This window comes from Mustela erminea, chromosome 16 (genome assembly GCF_009829155.1).
Source record: "Mustela erminea isolate mMusErm1 chromosome 16, mMusErm1.Pri, whole genome shotgun sequence".
Lineage (NCBI taxonomy): Eukaryota > Metazoa > Chordata > Mammalia > Carnivora > Mustelidae > Mustela > Mustela erminea.
The window spans coordinates 76,098,925-76,116,548 of NC_045629.1; the positions used below are offsets into that span (position 1 = coordinate 76,098,925).

The 17,624-nt window shown below is 43.2% G+C and overlaps 1 protein-coding gene across 2 annotated transcripts in view; it reads right to left on the minus strand.

Moving 5' to 3' along the window:
* Window positions 1–5,139: 5,139 nt before the first annotated feature.
* The window catches only part of LRRC6 (leucine rich repeat containing 6), a 78,335-nt gene continuing 65,850 nt past the window's right edge, over window positions 5,140–17,624 (minus strand). For both annotated transcript variants that reach the window (XM_032316602.1, XM_032316601.1), the window contains 2 exons: window positions 11,848–11,933; window positions 5,140–5,524 (listed from right to left, as the gene is read on the minus strand). In XM_032316602.1, coding sequence (XP_032172493.1) covers window positions 5,347–5,524; window positions 11,848–11,933 — 264 coding nt within the window. In that variant the 3' untranslated portion in view covers window positions 5,140–5,346. The remainder of the gene's footprint in view (window positions 5,525–11,847; window positions 11,934–17,624) is intronic.

The following is a 17,624-nucleotide window of genomic DNA, read 5'->3' on the forward strand; positions in this document are numbered from 1 at the left end:
TGGATCTCTGTGATCTGTGATTTCTCCCTTCAATAGACCAAGGACAAGTGCACTTTCCCAGAGCAGCTGATGCAAGATGACGGCCTATCAAGTTGGTCTTAATTTCTCTCTGAAAAGGGCCCCATTTGTTTATAATGACCTCAACAACTGATACTCTTATGAAGGAATAGGTACTGTGTGCTTGGTCCTGCCTTTTCCCCCACCAGTAGGGTCTCTGCTCTGTCCTGGGGACTTGTCAACATCAAGCTGCTCCCACCCAACCCTGAGAGGGCTCACCTGGGTCCTCAGATCCAGCCATCACCAGCCTCAGCTCATTGACACCACAACAGAGCATCTGGGCATGTGTAACCCCCACATGGCTCTCATTAATGGAGACAACTCTGGTGTCATGGGTGGGTTGGTGCCCAGGGACAAGTGGTGGGAGATGTGGCCCCACAGCAGGATGGGGTTCAGATCTTATCCTCTGGCCAACAGTCCAAGGGGTATTGAAGTCGAGGAGGCGTGAGATGGGGATCATGTTGACAAGTGGACGGTGGGAGATTGAATGCAAACAGTGGAAATGGGTTTGGAGGTCATAGGAGAAGCTCTTTGTGAAGTAGAATGGACAGGATTTAGTTACCAACTGAATGCTGAACACAGGAATCAGTGGTGGTGTTTTCCAATCTGTGTGAATGGAAAGTGAAGGCATGAAACAAGAGCCAGAGGACAGAAGTCAGAATAAGGTGAAGGGGCAGGAAAAGAGGAAAGAAGTTGATGGGTGACCTGAATGTTGGACCAGGTGGAGTCAGGTGTACTTTAGGAAAGCACTGGAGGCCTGAAACGGGGATTTCAGGGGGCATCAGCCTGGAGCTGCCAGCAGAAGGCACGGGAATGGGTCCAAGTGTCCCAGGACAGGGGGAGTGTGTACCCACAGGAGAAGAGGATGGGCCCGAAGGGGTCACCCTGGGTGGAAGCCTCATGTGAAGGGTGAAGGGAGAAGTCACGGAAAGAGGACGAGAGCTGGGAGAGTTGGCTCTCGGAGGAGAACTTTCCCTAGCACCTGACGTGGTTCCTGGCACCTAGCAGGTGCTCAGTAAATGTTTGCTGAGTGAAGAGGCCCATCCTCAGGGCCAAAGGAAGCTTACCTCTCACACACAGAAAACACCAGACCAAATGAGAAGAGCAAAAGTTAGGGAGTGAACTTGGAAATGAACAGCTACTTTTGGCTAAGGTCTGCTCTAGGATTGTCAGACACATTGGCCTGACAGGCATCAACTGGATACAGGCTAGCACTTTCCGTCCAAATGTGTCAGGCAAGCTGTGACAGACTGCAAACGGTGACAGACTCGTGCTGCATGGTGCAGCCCCCATTATCAGGTGAAAGGCAGACTTTCTGTGCAGGGTGGAGGGGTGAGGGAAAGGGGGCACTGCAACCTAGGCCCTGGGGCTTGAGCCACATTCCCCACCTCGTCCCTGTGACTGCTGTGGTCAGCAGTCTCCTGCCATTCACAGGCCACTCATATGAAAGGGCCCCACTTCCAGGAGTGGGATGCAGAGATGGGAACAGCTGGGCCAGGCACAGGGGTACGTGACGGTGGAGAAGGGCCATTCTTGCTGTTCAACACCACCTACAGAAAAGCAGGAGGAAAAGTTTGTGGACCTAAGGGCATCTGGGCATCAGGCAGAAGCTGGCATCACGTCAGTGAGATTTTTCTCTTTCCCGGGGCCTCTTCTGCCCCTGGAGGAGCGGATGTGGGTGCAGAAGCAATGAGCTTTCCGGAAGTAAGAAATGGACAGAGGTGAGGAGGGTGGTGCAAGGAAGATCTGCAGAGAGCAGCGAGAGCAACGGATCCCATAATCAGGATATTTTTGCAAATAATAATCTTGCACCAAGAGATCAAAACAATGCATTTGTGCCTCCCACTCTGCCTTTCCGCCTTCTTCAGTGGAGTGGCCCTGCCCTGCCCTGGATGAAGATGTAGGCAGGTCCTATGACATTTCCTCCTGCTCTTGGGGAATAGATGATCCTTCAGCATTCCCGGTCTCTGCTCAGTAAAGTCACCATCCCAGCATTAATGTTCTCCACTCCTCTCCCTCCCCTGCCCCAGTCCTTGTCCCAGGCTGCTGAAGAAGAGGGGACATGTGGCTCTTCTCTCACCCTACTCCTCTGCTCCTCAACCGGACTTCTGGGTCTCCTGCTTCATCCTGGAATCAGGAAGGCAGGGGCAGGCGAGGGAAGAGAGGTGAGGGGAGTGTGTCAGCTCTGTCCACTGCCACCCAGCTCCATCCACTGTCGACCTCCACCATCCTGGGGACCCTGGGAGTGTGACCTCTCAGGTCACATGGACAGGCTCCCTTGTCCCTGGCTTCTGGTTGGATTTGGCCAGTAGGAAACTCTAGCAAGAGATTGGAGCAGAGGAGGAAAGTAAAGTCACAATGTTTATTCCCCCAGCTTGCCCCTGTGGGCTATATCCCTGGAAGAAGGTCCCAGTTCCTGATGGATGTCTGTTGTTCTCAGCTGTCTCTCTGGGTCCAGGTAGCCACTCCCTCTCTCCCTCAAGTCCAAGGCAAGGAACTGCCAGGACCTTGACTGGTACCGGTTGGATGGTCCTCACATGGCTTGGCCTATCTTCTTTCTGCCAGCCTAGAGGACAGATGAAACTCACTATTCTCCTTCTTGAGGACCTTTCATGGACTCTTCAGAGGCTCCCTGTTTGTCCCTCAACTACATCCCTGGTCCTGGACAGTCCTCTGAGCTTCTTTCCTCAGACCTGCATGCGGTGGCATGCCTCCAGTCTCCTCCCTGGGTTCCTCAGCCCTCTGGATAGCCCAAATAGACAGTACCCACAACAAGCCACATCTGGTCCTTAGAAAAGTCTCAATTTTCCCTGCCCCCAGCCAGCTATGGGAGGGGACCACACTCTCCATTCCTCTGGCACAGCTTTTCTCTGGTCCCAAGGATGGGACTTCAGTCCACGGTCAGTTTCAGGTTTCGCAGGCAGGAGTCAGGCACTAGCTTGTGTATCACCGAACTTCAGGAAACTCTTCAAAACTCCCCCGCACAAGCCTTTAAAGGCCCTCTAACTAAGCTTGGACTATAGAGGAGGAACCCCAAATTGGAGGTAGAGTTCACATGAAAGGAACAGCTCTCTCCAAAGACATGTGTTCATCCATCTTTACCCTCAAAGACATCATCCCCCACAAAGCCCCTCTACCTCATACTTCTTTTTATATTTCTAAAGGGAGTGAGTTGTTGTAAGATTCATAAAGTAGGTTTGTGCCTCTTTTCTTTGAAAACATTGCCATGTGAATCATCTCCTTCACTTTGGTCAGTAAAAATCTTTCATATTAGATATTCAGTCAAAAATGACTTATTGAGAATCTCATTCTAACATCCTATTGGGCTAATATCTTGGGTCAAGCCACCTGATCTTTGGAAGTCTCAGTTGTAAAACTAACAGTGGGTTCAGAAAAGTTAGCTCAGTTTGTTAGTATAATTGATCTATATTTGTTTGCATCATAAAAAAATATAAGTTCAGTGAAACCCAAGTCATGCGCTTTGGGTTCACCATTATAATCCCTGCACTAGGTCCATGGTAGGCACATTCCTATTGAATGAAAAATGAACAAATGCTTAGTTGAGAGGATTTCTCCTAAGATAAAAAATGAGATGGGTATAGGAAAATATTTGAAAAAAAAAAAAACCTACAAAATTCAAAGACACTCTTTTGGGAGAAAAATGATTGTCCAGTGGTAGGCTTGCCTTTTAAGATGGAGCATTGTCAGGGCCAGTTCTCCATTCGTTCTCCCACCCATTCTCTGATACTCTGCTTTGCTCAGCCTGCTCCAGTACACCCTGGCTTACTGGTTGTTGCTGAAACCATGTGCTACTTCAGGCCTTTTGCACCTGCTGCTCTCAGTTTTTAGGACACTCTGCCCCCAGGTATGCACATGGCTCACTACCTCATGTTTGGATCTCGTTGGAGATCCCTGCTATGCTGCCCAAATTTTATCCTGTAAATCTTCCTCCTAGCCTTCTGTTAAGAGGCCTGCACATACCCTGGGTGATTGTGCACTGACAAACAGAGTTTTCAGGGTTACTAGACACCAACTCTAAACTGTAGTCCCCAGGAGACCCAAAACAACAATGTGGTCCACAGTCAGGGGGAGGTTGTTTTTTATTTCAGTTGGGAGAGACTAGAATGAGAAAGTTTTATTTTTGAACCTAGCCAATTTAGTTCCTTTATATTTCTCTAAGTGCTTGCCTAAAAATGGACTAATTATTTGAATCTTTTGATTTGGAGCTAAAGGCACTAGTGGTCCTCTGGCATTCTACTTAGAAATCTCTTTCCCTACACCTACTCAGGCAGGAGGTACATTTATAATGTTTCCATGTTACCCCAGGCAACAGCTCTGTTAACCTTTCCTCCTCTATGTCCAGGGGTCTCCTTTTCCCATCACTGATGAGTATTTCTTTTCTGTAAGCCCTCAGGACAGCCTCCTCAAGGCTGGCGGAGCTTCTGTAACCTTCTTGTGGAACAACAGAGGCACCCAGTTTAGCTCTTCCCAAGAGAGAACCTGCACAAGGAGTGCAGAGTACAAAAAGCCTCCAGCCCCAGCTGCCTTTCTCTGGTCCTGGAGCTACCTGCCAAGACGTAAACATGGCAGGGGTAGCTGGGCTTGGCCATCTTGATGCAACAGGTTCATCTTACGTGGACAGCCCTGTGCTAGAGCTCCTGCTGGGCTGGCTGGGTTCTCTGAGAGCTGCACTGGCCCCTGAGGCTCCATTTAGCCCATCCCCCTTTCCTCTCCCCCCACCTTTCTCCCCTAATTTTGCGGATGTCAAGCCTATATCTATAGCCTTACAGATTCTCTCTTCCTACCCCTGCTCATTCTCCTCTTCATCATTCCAAGGCATTACCACCAATAATCATGAGAAGAAAATTGAAACACTGCTAAAATCATATTAAAGCATTCCAATTTGATCCAAAATTACAGTTTTAACTTCTGAGCTTGACCAATTTGCTGAAGTACCAATTTAATAATCAGGCCTTTTATCTCTGACTTCATCTCTCTGCATTAGCAGCCAGTCCTGTGATAGAAAATCAACGTCTTAATGTAATAGTTCTGTGATTTATGGAACATTTGCACTAGCTAGCATTTTATTATAGACAAATGAGTTATAGCATTTTAAGGTATACATTTGAATTTTAAACTAGTTTAAGAATATTAGTGTATAAAGTAGAAGCTCAAACACTGGAATAGTAACGTTGATAAATAAGTCTTTGTTTACTCCATAAATGGTCTGCACACACTCTGCAATGAACAGAACGGGGTCTGGTGGGTCCGTTGGTACAGCTTGATGTTTCAAATCAATGGAGGCACTTCAGGGTTGTCTTCAAACTCAGGATCTTCTTCACTTGCTGTAATTTTGGGTTCAGATTGAATTCTTCGGGGCCTGTGTTTTTTCTCTTGAACTATGCTAGCCACATCAGGGAAGGAATGCTTGCTAGGATCTACTTCTAATTTCTCAATTTCCTTGCTTCTACAACAGCAAAAAGAGACAAAAGGAAATTAAGATGCCATTTTAAATGAAATTTCAAACTCATTCATTCATTTATTCAGCAAATATCGGCAAGTGCTATCATTAGAGCATAGAGATGCCCACAGAGCATAGTAAAAGAATAAGAGACTGTCCGTGGTTTCAGGTAGCCCAGAGCCTTGCAGGACCAAGAGTGGAGAAGTAAAGTGCTGTTGTTGCACAGACAGTGAGGGGAGGTCAGCTAGGAGACTCTGCTCACTTGAGAATCTGTATTTATTTACTTTTTTAAAGATTTTATTTTTAAGCAATTTCTACCCCCAGCATGGGGCTTGAACTCACAACCTGAGATCAAGAGTTGCATGCTCTACTAACTAAGCCATCCAGGTACCCCTCACCTGAGAATATCTAAATGATATAGCAGGCAAACCCCACAGCCAGGATCGGTCACAGACCACTGTGGGCAGGTCTTATGCCTGACTGTAGCTAATCCGGCTCCTGGGCCCTGCTGCTTTGGAGGATCCAGCCTGCATGCAGGGGCATTTATATGCATTTGGATGCCCAGAAAGCTCTGTCCACCAGCTTCCCCAACAAGATCCCACTCCTGCTGTTGGCTCCCAGTCCTCTGGCAACAGTTACATGAAAACACAACAAGAAAGAGTCCCACACCACCATGGTATAGAAAATTCTAGATAATACAGGTCACTGGGCTGCTTCCCTGGCATTTTCAATCCATAGGTCTGAGGTTGGGTCCAGCACTCTCTATTTATAGCAAGTTCCCCCAGTGATTTTGATAATCGGTCAAACTATTTTGGAATCACTGTACTGGTCATCCAGTCATCATTCTACAGAATATATTACATGCCTCCTCTATTCCAACCCCCAGCCATCCCATGGTCTGCACAAATAGGCTTGTTTCCTGGTAGCATCTCACAGCGCAGCATAGAGCTTGAATAGAACATTTATCACATTATCATGTAATTGTCTCATTATTGGTCTGATCTCCCTACTAGACCAGTATTCTTGAAACAATTATATTGTCCTTTTCATCTTGTATCTTTGGTATATAGCTTTACTAAATACATGTTAAATAAATAAAAGAAAAATTATGGTACTGAACAATCCTAAAATTAAAATCTTTGACCTACAGAAAATCACAGTCGGCCTCATCCAGGAGCCCTACACTGATGTCCTCAGATGCAATGTATGTTGGGGGGAGGGAGGGTCAATTCTCTCAGGAGACTGTAAACTCTGTTTTTCTGGTAACCTTTCCACCTCTTTCTTGTTGGATGCCCTTGCCCTCAAACACTTGAAGGCACTTGAGTTTTTAATTTTCCTCAGTATTTTGATGAATACACATGGACCCACTAAAGGAAAGTGTAATGTATACAAAGAATATAAAGCATAAATATTCCAAAGACCCAGACTGTACACTATAGACTATGTAGAAAATTAGTTTCCATAGTCAATAATAAGTAGAGCTTTATTTTTTAATTTCCATGCTCTTATTTAAAAGGCTATCAGATCTATGGCTTAATTAAATAGGTTATCTAAATCCATCTATTATAATTATGTTGACTTTGAGGAAAAGCAGCCTGTCTTACTTCCAGGCATGAACCTCTTGGCCCACAACTTCTGGATCTTAGCAATAAACACTGAACCCAGTCAGAGGCAGTTATCTGCCACTCACCCCCTTCAGATGTTGTGAGAAATAATTTGCACACAGGACTTTAATTGGTCACGAGTCTCAAGGTAATAGACAGTAAAAAGATAGGCTAGAGGCACCTGCAGATCACACTAATCCCAAAATAAAGAGGAGAGGGATTTTGTCCCCTGCTGCTCCTCCCTCAATGTCAGATGCCAACAGATACCCATCGCCAGTTTTACCCACTATCTGACTGTCAAAACCAGATCCTCTGGAGTCCAATAAGAATAACTGGGAGGCAAAATGAATATTCTCATTACCATGGAAGAAAACAAAAGAAAAGAAAAGGTCTAAAATCACTAGGCATAAAACACATCAAAGATTGAGTCCTTATATTAAAGAACATAAGCAAAGGACTTGCTTCTGGTAATATGGAAGGCCAGCATATTTGGACCAAAGACTCCCGCCTCCCACTGAAAACGTCAGGGAGATTATGAAAGATGTGATAAGATGATAAAGAGCCGTAAGGGCAGAATTCAGTAAAAGGAGGAAGGAGGGAGGAAGTGGATCCCTGAAGCCACCTTTGCTCTGAGGGTATTTCCTGAGCCCCTAAAGTGGCCTTAAAAAGTCTGGAAACAGAGGTCAAGGCCCTGAGTGTGCCAGGTCGGCAGTCTGACAGGACACCTTCACAATCAGAAGGCTTTTCTGTCATGTAGGAAAGAATGAGAAGTAAACCCACTCTGCCCACTGCCCCAGGGACTGTGAGGAGAGTGGGAGAGAGAAGGGCTGAGTTGTCACAGTCATAGTTAAAAACCACTGATCTTGAATTCAAAGTGAAGTGGTTCCAAACTAGCTGTGCCTTCAGGTAGGGTCTGCCTCAAGCACATGCCAAAGCTCCCTGGCTCAGCACCTCCCAGGCTTCTGAGAAGCTCCTAAACTATTTGCTAAGGCAATGGAGCAGCTCACCATCAAAATTAACAAGCACCCAAGGAAAAGGCGTGTTTTGCATGAGAACCAGAAGAAGCAACAAGGACAGAAATAGAAACTAAAAACTTCAGATTTTGAATATGAAAATATAAATTATGAAACTAATAAAATGTTTCAGATTTAATAGTATAATGTTGAACTTTTCCTCTGGGGTTGGCAATCAGATAGAGAATGCCTGCTATCCCTCTCCATTCTACATTGAATACCATACTTAAATACCATACACTTAAAAAATTAATACAATGTGGGTATATTTAACATGAATCTAAACACAGGCCTTGCAGCCTTCATAAGAATTAACTCCAAGTGGATCACTGACCTAAACACAAAGTGCAGAACTGTAAAATTCCTAGAAGAGAACACAGGAGAAGAGCTAACCAACTCTGGGTATGGCCATACCACTATTGGTACAATAGGAAATGCATGATCCATGAAAGAAATAGTTGACAAGCCGGATTTCGTTAAAATTAAAAACGTTCGCCTCATGAAAGACGATTTTGGGAGAATGACAAGACAAGCCACAGACTGGGAGAAAATATTTGCAAAAAACATCTCACGAATGACTCTTATCCAAAACATACAAAGAACTCCTCAAACACAACAATAAGAAAACAGTGTGACTGGAAGACGGCCCAAGGACCTTCTCAGACACCTCACCAGCAAAGACGTACAGCTGGCAAATTAGCAAATGAAAAGATGCTCCAGACCATATGTCATCAGGGAAATGCAAATTAAAACAACAAGGAGATGTAAGTACATGCATATTAGAATGGCCAAAGTCCAGAACACTGACACCACCAAATGTTGGCAAGAATGAGGAGCAACAGGAACTCTCATGCATTACTAGCAGGGATGTGAAGTGGTACACCATTTTGGAAGACAGTTTGGCAGTTTCTTACATAACTAAACACACCCTTAACCATGCGATCCAGCAGTCGCACTTCTCAGTATTTGCCCAAAGGAGCTGAGAACTTATGTCCACACAAAAACCTACACACCGTGTTTACAGCAACTTGATTTATAATTCCCCAAAACTGGAAGTAACTAAGATGTGTTTCAGTAGGCAAATGGATAAATAAATTTTGGTCCATCCAGATAATGGAATGTTATTCAGCACTAAAAAGAAAGACACTATCATGTCATGGAAAGTCATGGAGGAACCTTAAGTGTATATTATTACTAAGTGAAAGAAGCCAATCTGAAAAGGCTACATATTATATAATTCCAACTCTAGAGCATTATGGAAAAGGTAAAACTAAAGAGACAGTAAAAAGATCACTATTTGCCAGGGGTGCTGGTGGGGACGGGGGAGAGGGAGGAATGGGTGAAGCACAGATATTTTTAGGACAGTGAAACGACTCTGTATGATACTATGACAGTGGATACATGTCATTGTATATTTGTCAAAACCCACAGAATGAACAACACTGAGTTTGAATCTTAATGTAAACTATGAATTTTGGGTGATAATGATGTGCTTCAATGTAGGTTCAACAGTTGTAACAAATGTACCACTCTGGGCGGATGTTGACAGTGGGGAAGCCTGTGCATTAGTGGGGGCTGTGGACATATGGGAAATCTCTGTGCTTTTCACTCAATTTTTCTGTGAACTTAAGACTGCTCTAAAGAAAAAAGTCTATTAAAAAATGAAAAAGACACCAAGCCCAAGAATCGACTAAGATTTATAATTCTGGCTCTACTATCACTTAGCAACTTTGTAATCTTGGGCAAATAAATCTCTTTGAACCTCAGCCCATTAGGAATAACCCAATTTCTCCTGAAGTTATTTTGAAGATGAAAGACAGGTGATGGAGAGTATCATATAGCACAGACTAGGCACTCAACACTCAATAAACCCATTCTGAGCAAGTTATGTGTCCCCCTTGATCAGACAGTGTCATGGGACCACAGGAGTTCACAGAATCAATTACCTTTCCCACAAAACCTGATGCCCTCTGGTGCCCGTGAACACAACCTTACTCCACTGATCTTCCCCTCCAGTCACTCTGTCTGCAGAGCAAGAGGAAAGGGCCACTCTGGCTTTGAGAGGTGTATCTCTGGGTCTGCCATCCTCCTCTCCCTCAAAGTCACAGCTGCCTGACCCCATTCCCACATACAGCCTCCATAGACAGCTGTTTGTTTCATGGGATCGCCCATCCAGGAGCTGAGGTGAAATGGATGGTGAAGTTTGTCAGTGATTAAGAAGTGCCATGAACAACCTTCACATAGATATGTTATGCAGAGTTGGAAGGTGATTATTTCTCAGAAAACAAAACAAAAACACCAAAAAACAAGAGAGACTTTGCAAATGTAATGTAGGAAGTAATCACCATAAAGGTGATCTCCCCAGGATCTGAAAACGAGCTCCATGCTGTTTGTCATGACTTGGCTTCCTATTCCTGCAATTCCTCACAAACTGGATTCGCCCTCCTTACATCTGTGGATGCTGCTGGAGATCAGTTATGACCATTCATATTCATGATAGCATAACATTCATTTATTCATATTATTCATAATAGCATAATATTCATAATAGCATAATACCCCTGAATCTCTGTAACTTACGCACATATCTGACAATGGAAGCCACTAAACTAGGAAATACAAGAGTGGGTCTCCAAGGTTAAAACCAGCAGCCCACCTTTCAAAAGGAATTCAACTCCACACCTGTTGTTTAGACAAACCCCATGTGTGAAAGTCCACAAAACTTTCACAGTTGACTCAGAATATATACGAATGCCTGAGTGCTTGTATTATGCAAGACGTAAATATAGCTCTTGTTCAGGTATTTTTGTGATGATAATTTCAGCATATACATTTGTATCACAAAGATAGTTTGCCTGAGTTCAAAATAGATTTTGCCATCTGGATGGTAAGAGTCTGGAAATCATGACAAGTAGAAGGAAAGTCGAAAGGCCTGGGATGTGCATTCTAAGGAAGAACTAAAATGAGGAGGGCTTTGTCCAGAATACTGTGAGAGAGGTCACTGCTCACAGGAGCTGGGCTTTGTTCTGAGGGTCTTCAGGTGGCAGAGCTAGGGTGTTCAGTGGGAATGGAGGAGAGGCTTCCTGCCACTGGGGAGCATGGAGATCAGGGAGGGAGCCAAGGGAAAGAAGCTGATGCAGAGGCTCACAGATGACCTGTGAGTAGGAGGTTGACAGGATGGCACATGATGGGGCCTTTTGGCCCTTGCAGCCCTAAGAGTTTTAGGATCTGTGAAGTGACATACAGACCATGAATGGGCAGCCTGAGCAGCATTATGTACAGGACTCAGCAGAGCTGTCCCAACATGTCATGGCTACCCGACCTTCAGACATCCTAAACTTCTCTTCCCCATTTGCCCCATCCGTAAACTGAGGATGAAACTGGGGAGGATGGAGTGTGTTAATATGGGTGGAGCACACAGAACAGTGCCTGATACAAGGTCACTCAGTCAATATTAGCAGTCACTGGTGCTGACCTCACCACTCTTAACATCGTCACAAGTAACTGGGGCCCGTACATACACAGATTTGTTTTTTAGGGATCAAGAGCCCTATAAATCGAGAGTCTACATTTTGGGAAGAAACATTAAAATTCACAGCAGGAATCGTTTGTAAATTTTAAATAACTCTATCTTTAGGGAAGGTGTATTCTAGACAGCAAGTGACAATGAAGAGAACTATAATGAAGCTTAAGAGAGCTGGGGAGGTAGTACCTTCGGTTTGGGAGCTCTCTGCTGCTGTCCGAGGTACTTTTCTCAGATTTGGATGTTTGTCGCCGACCTGTGATTACTCCGTCTACCTGAAATGAAAATACAACACGTGCTAGGTGATACATTACTCTTTGATATATCTTCAAAAACATACACTATCTATATATTTTTAAGAAGCTAAAACATTTTAATTTTTGCTACATATTCCATAAAAGAGTCTAATTTAAGCCCCTGTATGTGGCATAGGAAAGTTGTATCACAAATTGAATCTGTGTACAATACTCCTGCAAAGCCACAAGCAGGGGGAATACAGTGCATTAATTCATGTAACAAATATTTTCTGAAAGCAACATGCCAGACACGGCTTGGGAGAGTGGGTGAGGATAGAGATGTGGCAGAGACACTGCCCCTGAGCTGCCCCACTCCCACACACATGTTGCAGCAGGAAGCACAGTGAGCTGGAAGCTCAAATCCCTACCTTCCCGGCACATCGGACCCCATGAGGTATGAGCTCGAATGCTTGTTTTGGGTATAAAAAATTCTGTAAAAATTCTATAATTTTTCCACTTCCTTTAAACCAAATAAGCTCAGTGCTAAGCATGTTGGGTTCTCAACAAATGAAACTGATTGATTTAATTTAACAAACATACAGCAAAGATTATTCACACCCAGCACCTTCCCTTCGGAAGCTCATAGGTACAAAAGTGTGGGGGCAGAAGAGAACATGGGACCACTTACTAGACCCAGACACCACGCTGGACATATGCCTGCCAACATGAGGCAGTTCACGTGTTCTATTTAACCCCTCCCTCCAGTATTCCTGAGAGAAGGATTATTTGTAGGTGGAGAAAAGGAATTTTAAAACTCCTCTACTCGTGTTGTTTTGGTCCACTAACCAAGATGGGGGCCTCTGCCTTTTCTTTCCAGGAAAGGGAGAGGTCTGGCATATGTACATTCCTCCTCCCAACATAATCATTTTTCTTTAGGGAAAAATTACTTCAACTTACTGGCCACATTTCACTGGTGTGCAGGGTCACTCCTCCTCTGCAGGTGAGGGACATCTACTGCCCTTTCTCTTTTGGGCCTTAGACTTTTCTTAGTGCACAGGAGTGGTCAGATCCATGAAGGAACAGACTAGGCTTGGAATTCGAGGGTCTGGTCACCATCCCACTCTCATCTGCCGGCTCAGGCAAGCATGTTGGACTCACCGTCAATGTTTGGGAAGACAATCAGGAGCCCTAAGGTAGCGTCAATCTTAAGGCAGATTCTCCAATCCAAGTTTTACCAAACCTCTGCATCAGAGTGCTGGCCACTTAATCCAATTACTAGATGAGGTACTCTGTTTCCCATTTGACTAGCAATTCTTGATTGTATGTCCTATTGGTTAGAGTCCCAGAAAGCCTATCCCATTGTTTTTCACATGAATGTTTTATGGAAACATAATGTTTTAGGAAATGTTCCTAAATGAAGAAATGTAGTAATGAATCCTAACCCGAGGGATGATAGAATCAAATTTGGGGAGGTGAATGCTTGAGGGAGAACCATCTCTCCCTTCTATGTTTTGGTATAAGAACCAGTGTTTTAGACAGTTGTGTATTTATCTATCATATTTGACAACAATTCAATCCATCTGTGGTTGTGTTTTTGTGCCGCTCCCTTACGCAGAGGAGGATAAGAAAAGGTTTGCCCTTACCTTCCCATAGAACTCATATGAGGGAGGACCTCTGTGTGATGCAGAAAGGAAAGATCTGGTAGAACCCCACCCTTTTGGTGTGTCTACTGAACATCTGTCTGGAAAAAAATACCTGTAAGTACCACACATGGCCAGTCTTGTGCTGAGACCCTAGGAAGAAAGAGCAGTGACTACTGCAGGGACCAAGGACACTACATTTCAAGTCTGGAAGAGTTTGTTAAAAGAGGTATTCTAAAGAACAAAAACTTATAGAAGAATACTGTGGAAGAATCATCAACTAAAGCTACCAATGCAACACTTACTGAATAATTACAGGAGGTGACTCATGGAAAATTTTGCCCAATGAAGCAGATTCTATTATCATCAAACACGTTTTTTGTTTTTGTTGTTGGTTTTTGTTTTGTTTTGTTTTGTTTTGTTTTTGAGGAAATTGATTCTAACATGGTTTATTTGCTATGTTTTAAAATCTATTAATGTCAAAATTTTGTCTTCCATTAATTTCTTGTTGGCTAATGACTGATGCTATATTTTCGGATGTTAATGTTGGTAAGGTATGTGTTTACACTATTTTAATATGAAAACTTAACTGAGTTTTCTTCTTTTTCTTTAACTGAACTAGTGTGATGAATACAAATAGTTCCCCCACCTTCCTGGCCTATCCTTGAGGACACGGAAACGTTTAGTAACTACTAAGCCTGGTTCTGGTTTATTAAGCCATATTAATATCAAATATGAAAGAAAAGACACAACTGAGGGCATTAAACAGAGACAAGTCCAGTTGAGGGGAGCAGAGGGAGAGGTTGCAGATGTTAGGGTAATGAAACTGGCCCCTTCTTCCTGCAGTGTCTTAGGGAGGCAGGAGGACCTCTGGGAGATGTGGCTGCACCACTGGGTGGAGCAGCACTGTCCACTGGAACTTTCTGCAATGATGGAAATGTTCTGTACAGCCCAACATGTTGTTCCCAAACATTTGAAATATGGTTAGAGCACCTGAGCTTAAAGGTTTAATTGTATTTAAATTTCAGTAATTTTAACTGACCAAGCCAGAGAGAGAGGAACACAGTTACTGTAAGCCCCAAATGCATATGTGGAATGCCCAATTCTTCTTCAGGGTGAAGGACATCCATCCATACCAGTTACTCCTAATTCATCTCTGGTCCTTGACTATGTGGTCTTTACAGTTCTGGAAGTCTCTGCCCCTTCCTCAACATGCCAGAGAACTGGTACCCTTATGAAAGTGGGAGAACTTGGAGCCTAGGTCCCAAATTGATCCTGCTCCTGGCTCAGCTCTTCCCTCCCCCTCACAGGAGGCTGTCCCAAGGCATGCCCTCAGAAACATGCTGCACACTCCTCTCCATCTCAGATCTGTTCTCAGGGAGCAGCGGTACCTTTGCAATATTTTTTTATTTTTTAATATTTTAATTACATTAAATGAGGCCAATGTTAGTTAAAAAAAAATCATTAAATTGTCAGTTTTAAGAAAAAAGCTCTTGAGCCAAAAGTACAAATTTTGTATTGCTTCACGTTGTAAATGCACTAACAAGAATGGGAGCATATGCATAATTAGAGTCTTAAAACACCCCATTTCTAACACTGTTATTTGTCACATAATAAGCTCAGACAAAGATTCACTGTGTTTATGGAAATGCAAATAGAATCACAAATTTGGAACTTCTCTTCACAGAGAATTTGCTGTGCACCAGAATCTAAATGTGTTTCTTATTTTTAAAAGATATTTTCAGCTTATTTAGTTCCAAAGATTCTTTTAAGTTTAAAAGTTAGGAGGAACTAAGAGATCAGTAAGAAAAATATTGACCCCCAACATTCATATTAACATGAAAATTCATCCTAACACCGATATTATATTAACAGCAGGTAAAACACTTCTGATCTCCCCCAGCAGAGGATCACAGGTTCAGGTCCTGAAAACCTGCTGGTTGTTTTCCTACTGTACCTTCATTGCTCTTCCTCTAGGAAGTGATGTTCATCAACACTAACATTTTAATCATTTGTACTAAGTGTGTTTAGGGATGACTGATGGACAAGCTGTAAAGGCCAAAATATATTCAATAAATTAGATCATGAGGAATAATGGTTTCCTGAATCCATAGAAAGAAATGTAATCAGCTTCCTGAAAATTCAATTGTGGGACAGGCACAGAGGTACAAATTAACGTTTTAATGATGTGATATTACTTTAATTCTCATAGAGTCATGCAATTTCATGCAGTTGAAAGTTGAGAGTGAACATGGAGGTAGTAACCAAGTCCCCTTTTCTATAGAAGACAAATGTCCTTTCTAAGGCTTTCCTGGCATATGACTTTCCAGCTTTTGCTGAAATCCTACCCTGGGATGGAGTCTCATAACTTCCTGGGGCAGCACCCAGCACTGAGGCAATCTCCCTCTACTATTTTTATTTCATTTCATTTCATTTCGTTTCGTTTCATTTCATTTCATTAAAGAAAGGCAAACTGCCACATGCAGCACCTCATGTGGATATGTCTGGAGTCTTGGAAACATGACTGGCCTATGTTCTCCTAAAAATGGGCCTTGAGAGCTTGTCTGGAAGACCCAGCAGGGGAGCACAGATATTCCTTTACCCTCTCCTCTATCAGGGAGAGTCATTCTCTTCCACTGAGCCTGCAGCTTTGGGCGGGATGCACAGGGGGCAGTGAGGGAGGAAGGGAACACCACCTGGCCACCCAATCAACCCTGGCAATAAATGGAGTGACAGATGTCCTAGTCTGATCACCCTCACATCCTTTTTTTTTTTTAATAGTTTATTTTTTGTTTCAAGTTTTTATTTAAATTCCAGTCAGTATAATATTAGTTTCAGGAGTAGGATTTAGTGATTCATCACTTACACACAGCACCCAGAATTCATCCAAACAAGTGCCTTCCTTAATGCTCTTCCTCCCTCTAGCCCATCCGCCCCCTCCCCCCAGCAACCCTCAGTTTGTTCTTCAGAGTAAGAGGCTGTTCCACCATTTGCCTCTCTTCCCCCCGCAAGTTCATCTGTGTTATTTCTTAAATTCCACATATGAGTGAAATCATATGGTATTTGTCTTTCTCTGACTGACTTATTTGGCTTAGCATCACACCCTCTAGCTCCATCCATATCATTGCAAATGGCCAGATTTCATTCTTTTTCATGGCTGAGGAATATTCCATGATTCAGTTTTTTTCCATTTACCTCTACTTTAACAAAATGCATATCATTGCTTTCCCAACTCTAGAAAGTTTCACCACTAAGATGATGAAATCCAGACTGGGTGTGCTGGGTAAAATTCAAGAAACAGATACAAGAGAGAGAAACCCAGCTCTCAATCCTTATCTTCAGGTTGAACCATAGAAATTACAAATACCTAACTATTTTTGACCTACAAAACAGTGATTTCACATGGTTCAACTTGTCATTTATACAAGGCTGAATGTGAATGAGCAAACCGTCACTCCACTTTAGATGAAGACTTGATAAATTAAAAGAGCACATGGACGAAGAGCAAGTAATCTAACTAGAAATAATCATCGAGGAACAAAATGTAAAGCAATCAAACTTCTAACTTTTTCTTTTGAATTTACCCTGGATTCTTACAGTCTTTGGGAAACTCAGAAGTAAATTTCTCTTTTCTTATATTTTCACCTGTACCATAGTTTCAACTATTACCTCCATCAAATCTTCTCAAGGAATATTTACTGAGCATCTACTATATGCCAAACATAGGATTAAGTGGTAGACATGAAATGCTAGATTGAAAAATTATCCCTGATCATCTCAGGTTAGATAAAGACACATAAGCAATTAAAACACACTGGAGAAAGTGCAATTGATAGATATACTAGTGTGGAAGCCCAGGGGAGGGAGGGATGTATCCTGATGACATGGGGAAGGCTTCCTGAAGGATGTGAGTTTGATATGAATTTTAAAGAATAAGCAGGAATTTGCCAGAAGATGGAGATTATGTGGGAATGAAGAACACTAGAGGGAGAGAAAGAAAGCCTGAGTAAAGACAAGAAGGTAAATGACCACATAAACTAGCACAGAATACTGGGCAGATAATAGCTGGAAACAATGTGAAGAACCAGGC